The sequence below is a fragment of the Hyalella azteca genome, unplaced genomic scaffold, assembly GCF_000764305.2.
Source record: "Hyalella azteca isolate HAZT.00-mixed unplaced genomic scaffold, Hazt_2.0.2 contig14173, whole genome shotgun sequence".
NCBI lineage: Eukaryota > Metazoa > Arthropoda > Malacostraca > Amphipoda > Hyalellidae > Hyalella > Hyalella azteca.
This window is the reverse complement of record NW_025944066.1, coordinates 1-9,711: the sequence shown is the minus strand read 5'-3', so window position 1 is coordinate 9,711 and position 9,711 is coordinate 1. Positions and strand designations below refer to the sequence as shown.

Below are 9,711 nucleotides of genomic sequence, written 5' to 3'. Positions count from 1 at the left end.
TCCATGATACGGAACAAGGATATTTCATGGCTTAAAGATTGAGTGTTTGTCGAGGCTTGATTCCACCGAGTTTCCTTGACTAAAATATTATAGCAGCTAGCATCGATCTATGATTGTGTGCGCGCATCACTTCACTAACCTCAATTCCATTTTTTAATTAAAAAGAATATATAATTGGAAATAGTTCGTAGTTTTAACAATCAACAACATTCTAATGAATCAATTGTGGTAAATTATAATTAGTAGACCGTAAAACTCTCGACAGAATAGTATCATAAGACAGAATATATACTACACTTATAATGTACACAGATTCAACATCGTAGAAGAATCTAATACTTGTTTCGTGCCATCCATAATTTTTAGCAGCACCACAATCATGCCAATTGTCGTACCAAGATCTTTCGCATTAAAATGTGTTCTGTTTTTATTGTGCGTCGTGTTGGTCTCGCTGATCAGTTTATACAAGCCCGCGCAGCTCGCCCAACTGATCAATTTAGAAGCAGCGGCTACCGAGGACGAGGGTAAGACGATTTGATTTGCTCATCGAATCTCATTTATAAATTTAAAATTGTGGGCCATTGATTTGTTATCGGAATAGAAATTTATGCGCAATGTCGAGTGTAAGTTTTCGCTGTTGGGATGAAACTTAAAAAAATGCCGAAAAATAATAATATAGTTAAATTATGCCCAGAATTTTTTCAATCATCATTATTTTTCAAGCGATTAAAATGCTCCTGATTGTTTTTGACCCTTCAGTCTATTCCTGATTTGGTGAAATATAATGGGAAGTAAACAACACGACGAAACACTCGCTTTAGGACATTTTACTTCTTATTTTTAAAACAAGTTCCAAACATGATATTAGATTTTTTAGTTCGCAAACGCCTATATTTATTTTTTGAGAAAATTCGGTTCATGGAAACTTATTAGAATTAATATACTACTTATTCCACTTTCTAAGTAAAGGAACGAAAGTTCTGGGATCAAATCTTATCGAATCAAATATTTGTTGGTTACTTATTTCATACTTGAGGCGCTCGTAAGTACCTATTTACGAGCGGAAGGAGTACCTACTAAAGGTACGAGTACCTACTATAATGGTACTAGTACCTAATATAGGGGTACGAGTACCTACCAGGTACGAGTACCTACTATGAAGGTACGAATACCTGCTATAAGGGTACGAGTACCTACTATAAAGGTAGGAGTACCTATTATAAAGGTACGAGTACTTACTATAGAGGTACGAGTACCTACTATAAAGGTACTAGTACCTAATATAGGGGTACGAGTACCTACTATAAAGGTACGAGTACCTACTATAAAGGTACGAGTACCTACTATAAAGGCCTTTTCTATTTAAAAGCCACAGAGCACCTTGATTTGCAGAGCAAAGATGGCAACGAATGTATTCTGAAACAACGAAGGTAACACCATTGCCAAGTCGAAAAAAACTGATAAAAATTATGAATATTTCCGAGCACTGCTGATTTCTTAATACCAAAGACAGTCCATCGTAGAAAAAAATAAAATCTTTCGCTATTTAAATTTTAAATTCTAGCAGCATAAAATAAGCACTAAGGCACTGTTTGAAGGTCACTTTTATGACGCAGTTTTAATAAATTATTATCGCTTTCATTGCTACAGATTTCGTTGGTTTGAACGAGGATGACCCGAGGTTGATCGAGTACATCCGCCAGCACGTGATCGTGCCTCCCTCCACCGAGCCCTACAATTTGTACTATGGTGTCAACCACGATCCTTCCGACGGCCAGTCGAAAGTGATCGACGAATTGTTAAACCACAAGGTGATTGTTATACTTCCTTATATTTCAAATTCATTATAAGAGCGTTTTTGACAAAATTGCCCTCTTACATATTCCCAGAGAATTGACAAATTATTTCAACTTGACACTTAAGTAGCACAGATGGTTTGTAATGTATATATAGATCTTACATAAAGATAGTCTGACATTGCAAGGTCAGATAAAATCGAAAGTGGTCGACGAAATGTTGAACCACAAAGTAACATCATTTCCCCAAGGTTTTGGATTTGTTTAAAATTTTATGGAACAAACAACCCAAGTAACCAAATTGAAGAATTTTAAACGTTTCGAGAGGCATATATTAGAAGCTAATAGGTATTAAATAAAGGGTGTCTTAAAGTTCTTCATCTCTTTCCTCAGCTTCGTTAGAGTTATCTTATCTCTTCACACAGCTGAACGGTTTTTACATCGAGAGTGGAGGCTACACTGGAGAAGTGATGAGCAATACTCTATTTTTTGAAATCCAACGCAACTGGACCGGGATCTTGATAGAGCCGAACCCGAGAAACTTTAAGAAATTATTGTCAAGAAATCGAAAAGTACACTCAGCTAATGCTTGCATCGGAGAGACGAAAGCAGCAACTAAGGTAAGGGGCCTGAGAGTATCATAGCACCTAGATCTGGCTTTCCATCAAACTCACCGCGCGACAGATGAAGTCATCGCAATAAGTCATTATTTGACGATGCAGGTGTTGGAAATTAATGAACAATTCAACAAAATTGGTTACACTATGGCCTGTCTAAACTCTAAATAATCAGGCAAACTTTCATGAATAAATGACAGGAAGCTGCAGAAGGAAAAAATAAATATATATTCTTATTTCTTTTTACATGTGTGGAAACCGACAGAAAAAATCCCGCCAAATACAATTACTGTATTCTCATTTCTTCTCTCGCAATTAATTTCAGGATAATTACAGGTGGTTTTTAGGAACGAAAACATCAGGGGAGACATATTCCATTCTCATGAATATTACTACATTGGGTACCCATGGGACCTGAGCATTGCAAAATGTTTCCCGCTGTACTCGTTCCTGCTCGCACTGGGCACCACCACCGTCGACTTCCTTAGCCTCGACGTCGAGAGTTCCGAGTACAAAGTTCTGCAGTCCATCCCCTGGGACAAGCTCGATATCAAGGTGAAAAATACATCTGCAGTATTCGGTCAAACATTGCCATTTAGACTGACTGTAAGCACTTTGGAATACGGAAATTTACCGTAATACAAGTGACCATTTACTCACGTACGTACGTAATAAATTCAAACGGCGAATGGCTATCATACTTGTATTGAAAATATGAGCCTAACGTATGTTTGTGAAATGCTTCCTTTCAGACGTTATCCGTGGAGTACAACCTCATCCCTGAAGGGAAGCCTGCTCTGATAGACCTCATGAAGTCCAAAGGATACATTCATTACATGGAATTGAACCGGCCTTATTCGAACGACCTTATCTTCGTCAAACAGGAAGTGTGGGATAATTCAAAAGTTCGAAAGAGAGCACTTCCAATAATAGATATCAATAACACCATGAGTTGGATTGCACGGTCGAATTTTGAATCGTAATCTAGTCATCTTGAAAATATTGAGTAAGCTATGAATGGTGGCAATGCAAGTGGTAAGAAATGCACACTGCACAGCTCCACTGCAGTTGATCGCTTATTTTGTATTTTCGTATACATGTTGATCAATAAATAAATCGATTGTTGAGTGACAAAACTAGATGTTACGATCAACCTTTCTCCAGATGAGGTTGGAGCGATGTTATCAACTTATCATATATTGCGCAGTCTCCACCGCGTCTGCTTTGCAAGAGTTGATGAAGATGTGAGCGGTCAGGGAATGAGGGTAATGATTGAGGATATTCCAGAAGCAGTTAGGTGTGTGCAATTGTATTAGTTCGCAATGACACCTTTTGTCAGCCATAATGGGTCCTTATAGGAAAGGAATGGTTACGTCTTCCGATGTGCATGATCGCGTCATCCGGCGTTGCCGTTAGTGAGGCCTCTGCTGTTCGACCTAACCCGCGATTCCCACCGTAACTGGGCCATTGGCGTGGACAAGTCACAAGGGTGCCATGCACAAGTTGAATTCACCAGACCCTACAGCTCACACGGAATTGAGATCAATGCTCACTGTNGCTGGATTCTGTTGACCTACAAGCAGAAGAAATGTTGGTTGGCACTTACTTAATTCTGAAACCTATAATGAAAGAAACCCGTTGACGTCATTACACTCACCAATCACAAAAACCTGAGAATAATTATGAATGGAGAGATTAGACGTGAATCACCCCCCCCCCCTGCTCGTAGCATTTATTTCCCGGATACTGATTTCTATGCAGTAATTTTTATAATAACATTCACTAATAGTAATTCCTATTATAGTTGATATGCAGTAATTTTTTATATTGCCCCAGAATTTAGGCATGGTACATACATATTACACATTATGTACTAGGAAGGTAACATTTAACAAATCACAGATATTACACGTTTGTGTGTCGAGTGCCTACTGAGAAGTCTTAAGGCCCGTTTACACTAGTGGCAACGACATGCGCTTTTGAGTCGTTTGCTGCAGTGCCTCACCACGCACAACCGTTCACACTACTTTTGTACTCGGTAGTTTGAGACCGCGCGCTTTGATCCTTTGAACACTAGTTGCCACCTAGACGTCAATGAGGATGGATATAACCGAATTTGACTTTGAGCTGTTGGCCATTGTTCTCGGGTGTGCTGCGGTCCGTCATTCTTCGCACTATTTCAGTTGTAAACGAGAATTTAGCATAGGTATCATAATTAGAGAACTAGCACATTCAAAAAGATACAGTTTATAAAAAAAACATAGTCTATTCTTAAATAAAAAGTTCCAATATTCGTACCGATATTATATCATCCTTTGAAATCGCTAAACGGTAATGCATAAATTGTCAGGAGTTGCTAAAATCACATAAACTAAGCACGTCATGTAAAAATAACTTACATCATTTGTATTTCGATNTGGAACACATCCATGCGACAACATTTCTTCTCGCTTCGAGTCACCGACATGTGGAACAGCCTCCCTGATAGCATCGTTGACGCTCCGAGTATGAACATCTTCAAAAACAGACTAGACGAAGTTATGCAGGAGCATATATTCAGTCTTAAAATGCCTAGCAAATTACGCACCAGGCAATAAGTCCAGCAGCTATTTCAATCAATCGTCAGCTATGGAAAGATCGGGCTCCAAAGGCCGGATCCCTTGTGAATCAAGTCACGAAAAGTTCAAGAATCGGCAACAGGCCATGGGCCTATTTCTTCAACGCCGCCGACACTTCTATTCTAATAATTGAGTTTCCGGTATATTTCTGGTATGTTTAGCTAGGCAATCTGGTATTCTCGCCGAGTAAAAAGTTGGCAACACTGCCTGTATAATATAAATAGTGTCTGTGTCTTGCGAGTTGCGAGTCACTTGCGACTAGTCGACGACAATCGCTTATCAGCGTAGCTCGTGCGACTTGCTCGATCATGTCAAACTATATTTCCAAATCCAGCAAAATTAGTGTACACAAACTTACTAAAGATCCAACCCAAGCGTGGGAGGAACTAAAAAATGATCAGAAAGTTATCAAATTGAAAGTTTCAACTCCGAGTTCACCTGCTCCACTCAATGTGCTGCGATTTGTGTGCATGAGTGATACCCACAGCTTAACATCTCGATTAAAGTTTGATATACCAGATGGGGATGTATTTCTTCATGCTGGAGATTTCACAAGATGTGGGGATCTTCAAGAAGTTGAGAACTTCAATACCTGGCTGGGTGAGTTGATAGATATTAATATAGATATTATAGATATTAATATGATAGATATTAATATTTATCATCCTTAAGATTTTTACTTGAAAATTTGCAATGTACTAATATGTATAGAAAATTATACTCTAGCCTCTAGGTAGGTATATTCTTTGTTGGCATGGTGAAAAAAAATTTTGCTTAGCAAATAAAGAGTTGATAGAATTGTTGACTACTGTCTACTGGTAACATGTCATAACTCATAAGATGGCACTGTATAATGTTAAAATATATATACCTAGTGCATTAGTATTTAGTGATTAGGCTAGGTAGTGTAAACTGCTAAGTGAAATTCTTTAAGTATGTATAGACTGCCAATCTGTTAATTGTTATGGCAGTTTGTTGACCTTATATTGATTTAGCAATCATGATTATTACACAGCACAAAATATGTAATGTAATCTTGCACTGCCCAGGGTCCCAGGGACTTAATTAAAGAACTGGTAAATTAAATATCATATATAAGACAGTCACAGGGTCTTGAAAATAATTAATCATAAATGATTTATTAAAATTTAACTTCTTTACCACAGGACAGCTGACTCACAAACACAAAGTGGTGATTGCTGGAAACCATGAGCTTACTTTTGATGTTGAACTTACTGCTCCTAGAAACATGCATGGGAGATCTAGGCAAGCAGGTAATTTTGTTTTGTGATGGATATGTGGTAAGTGGTAACTGGTAATTATAGCATGTATGTCTGTTTCACTAATTTTTGTGAACTGAGTTAGTTGTTGAGTTTGTTGAAACTTTAAATTTAGGAAATATTATGCAAAAAATCAAATGAACAAAATGTTCCATGTTATTAGTATTACCTTACCATGCACCTATTTTATGATAAGTCAAACCACTTCATTTTTTATGTTGAAAATTAAATTTTTTATGGAATTACCTATTATCTAACAATTTTATTGATGGGTTGTAAATTTTTTAATGCTCCTTAATGTTTGTAATAGTTGATTTGTTCTTTGTGTTAATAAAATTCAATTTTCTAAATGCTAAAAATAATTCAATTGTTGCACTTGGTGTAATTCAATTTTCTTATAATATGAAAATAATTCAATAATTTTGGTAGACAGACCTGTGGATTCAATCCTACAAGTGGATCATCTGCAGAAGAATATAGAGACTGAAAATGGCCATGAGCATCCAAGTGCATTACTCACTAATGCCACTTACCTTCAGGACTCCCTCATCACTATTGCTGGGGTGAAAATATATGGCAGCCCTTGGTTTGTATGACTAACCTCATCTTCTATATGCTAAAGGAAAAACCTATTGCCTGGTTATTTTTTATGTACAGTCTTAATATATATACGTGCTGGAAGAAAAGAGAAGTTAGTCCTTTTTGTGTAACCTAACTTATCATTCATATGCATGCTAAGAAAATATTTATGACAATCCTTCATTTACACAATATGGTTTTCTCTTACGTTTGTTATATTTTAGTTGTGTACCTACTGCAATTGCATGAAAGTCATTGTTTTGTAGGTCTAGAATTATCTACTAGTGGCGATTATTGGATAAAAATATATGAATGCTGTTTGTATGTAAGTCTTTATATGTCTTAATGCTATTTTTCTATTGCTAAATTGAGAAATCTGCAAATAACCAAAAAGTTCTTTATCTAACCCTAGCAAAAGGAGATAAATGGATATAGAAGCTATCTGGCTCAGAAAGTTATCCATTTTAATTTATGAAAATAGCTCACATTCTCACTGCATTTTTATGAACTTCTGTGATCAAAGTGATGCAAAACTTTTATTTTATTTTTGACACAGGTCTGTCAACTATAGTAGTGTTTACGTGTGCCAGTCTCCATAGTTCTGTTCGACCTTGATTCATTTTCTGAGCATAACTTTTAACTCACAGGCAGCCTACTTACATGTCCATGGCATTCAACCTGCCCCGTGGTGCTGCATGTTTGGATAAATGGGATGCAATTCCTGCTGGTGTTGACGTCTTACTCACCCATTCGCCCCCTCTTGGCCACGGCGACTTCTGTGTTACAGATGTCCGTGCTGGCTGTGTCGAGCTGCTCTCTACAGTACAACAGAGAGTCAAGCCCAAGTATCATGTCTTTGGCCATATTCATGAGGGTAACAAATCTTAAACTGTTATTCATTGTTGCAGATTATGACTTCTTGGAATATTTTCAAGGAATTTTAGTGCATGTTGTCTGCCTGTTATTGACTCGTCAGTTTGCTTGATCTTCTTATAAATTATAATTTCACAGTGAAATAAATGTATAATATTTGTTATTATCATGTATATACAATGACACTACTTCTTTGATTAACTTGCTATTATATTTTAATAATAATAATTGTTAATAATTGCTTTATTTAATTTTGTTTAAAGATATTTACTCATCATACCTGCGTCACTGAAATTTTCTACTGTTTAAGATTCCTCAAGTTGATAGGAATGAGACGATTTAACTATAAAGCTGAATTACAGAACCGTCTTTTTTGGTTATTAAAACTGATGTATATTTTTATTGGTTGCAGGTTATGGAATCACCACAGATGGGCAAATAATCTTCATCAATGCATCGACATGTAATGTCAACTACTTGCCTTGCAATCCCCCTTTAGTGTTCGACGTTCCTATACCCCAAGGATATTCCAAGTAGCGGCCAAATGCTTTTATGTAATCACTCAAAAACTCTCTGCTGCTACTGGGTGAATTTATGCACTATCTTCAATGTCATTCATGTGAGAGTTCAGAAATAGACGTAATCCACCTTTAAGGTATAAGTGTGAAACTGGAGAGACTGTTGCAAATAATCAATTTACCTACGCTCGTTTTTGTTGAATTCATTTTGCCGACGCCATGGGATAGTTCTTTGGTATAAGTTCACTGCCGTATTATCAAAACTGAAAATACATCTGAGATGGCTGGGAAAGATGTACTGGAAGCTTGTTTATATAGTTATAATAATGAATGTCTATACATTAGAGATTTATTTAGGGTATTAATAGTTGCCAGTTTATCGCGTAAAACAGGAAATTTATTCTCTATATGTGAAAAATCAGAGTATTAATTTATAATATCATAAAGAACGTGTCCTAATTTTAACCCGTAGTAGTACTAGATTTCTAGCACCATTTCACTGTGATAGATTTCCCAAAGTCCTAAAACACATCTAGTTAGCGCATTTTCTCATTTATGGAAAAAATGCACTATGGTGCTCGCCATGTCTGTCTGTCTGTCCGTCCGTGACTTCAAGTTTTCGTCGACGAGAAATTGCGCTCTCTGTAACTCACTGCAGTGAGTACCGATTTATATTTTTTAGCGCATTTTCTCATTTATGGAAAAAAAATGCACTATTGTGCTCGCCATGTCCGTCTGTCTATCTGTCCGTCCGTGACTTCAAGTTTTCGTCGACGAGAAATGCGCTCTGTAACTCACTGCAGTGAGTACTGATTTATATTTCTTATTGTATAGACTAGTCGCGTGTTTTTTAACTCTAATATGGTGGTCATTATTTTATGTTACAATTATTTTTTGGTGCACGTTGACTTGAGATGATTATTTAGAAATCATCTTTTATAACTTCAAAGCATAGACATTTGACCAGGCACTTGCGAGATGCAAGTATAATTTTCTTATTTTGAATAAATAGACATCGTCGTTACAATGTTCAACTACTTGTCTCATAAAATATTATTATAAACAAAAGTTAAATTTTTGGACCTCGTTTGATATATGATGCTAAGAAGCTTACTAGAATTTTCATGCACTCACGCTAGATGCTAGTCAATAGATGCAGATTTGGTCATTGATGGACTATTGCTAGTTTTTCGAGCTGGGTCGTGACCTAATTAAATGCCTGGAGTATCGTACATCTGTCGCTCAACCACCATGAGGTACAGAACAATGTACTTCGCAGTTGCAAAAAAATGCCGACGTGCTATTTCTTTCCCAGGTTTGTTTTCAATCTTATAAGTCAGGTTCAGTAAAATGATAGAATGATATTAGATTAATTTTATTATATCCTCTCAATATATTTCTATGACTTTTTTGTATATTCATATACTATT

General features: G+C 36.6%; 2 protein-coding genes across 2 annotated transcripts; both read left to right on the top strand.

Moving 5' to 3' along the window:
• The first annotated feature begins 261 nt into the window (after nucleotides 1-261).
• LOC125178979 (protein Star-like) lies at nucleotides 262-3,438 on the top strand. Its single transcript, XM_047883967.1, has 5 exons — nucleotides 262-524; nucleotides 1,651-1,811; nucleotides 2,222-2,416; nucleotides 2,750-2,968; nucleotides 3,166-3,438. The coding sequence occupies exons 1-5, from the start codon at nucleotides 380-382 to the stop codon at nucleotides 3,394-3,396; spliced, it is 951 nt and encodes a 316-aa protein (XP_047739923.1). The 5' UTR covers nucleotides 262-379; the 3' UTR covers nucleotides 3,397-3,438.
• Nucleotides 3,439-5,220: 1,782 nt separating this feature from the next.
• On the top strand, nucleotides 5,221-8,868 carry LOC108667635 (metallophosphoesterase MPPED2). The gene is made up of 5 exons (XM_018154678.2): nucleotides 5,221-5,631; nucleotides 6,198-6,305; nucleotides 6,741-6,897; nucleotides 7,538-7,764; nucleotides 8,176-8,868. The coding sequence occupies exons 1-5, from the start codon at nucleotides 5,340-5,342 to the stop codon at nucleotides 8,298-8,300; spliced, it is 909 nt and encodes a 302-aa protein (XP_018010167.1). The 5' UTR covers nucleotides 5,221-5,339; the 3' UTR covers nucleotides 8,301-8,868.
• The last annotated feature ends 843 nt before the right edge of the window (nucleotides 8,869-9,711 follow it).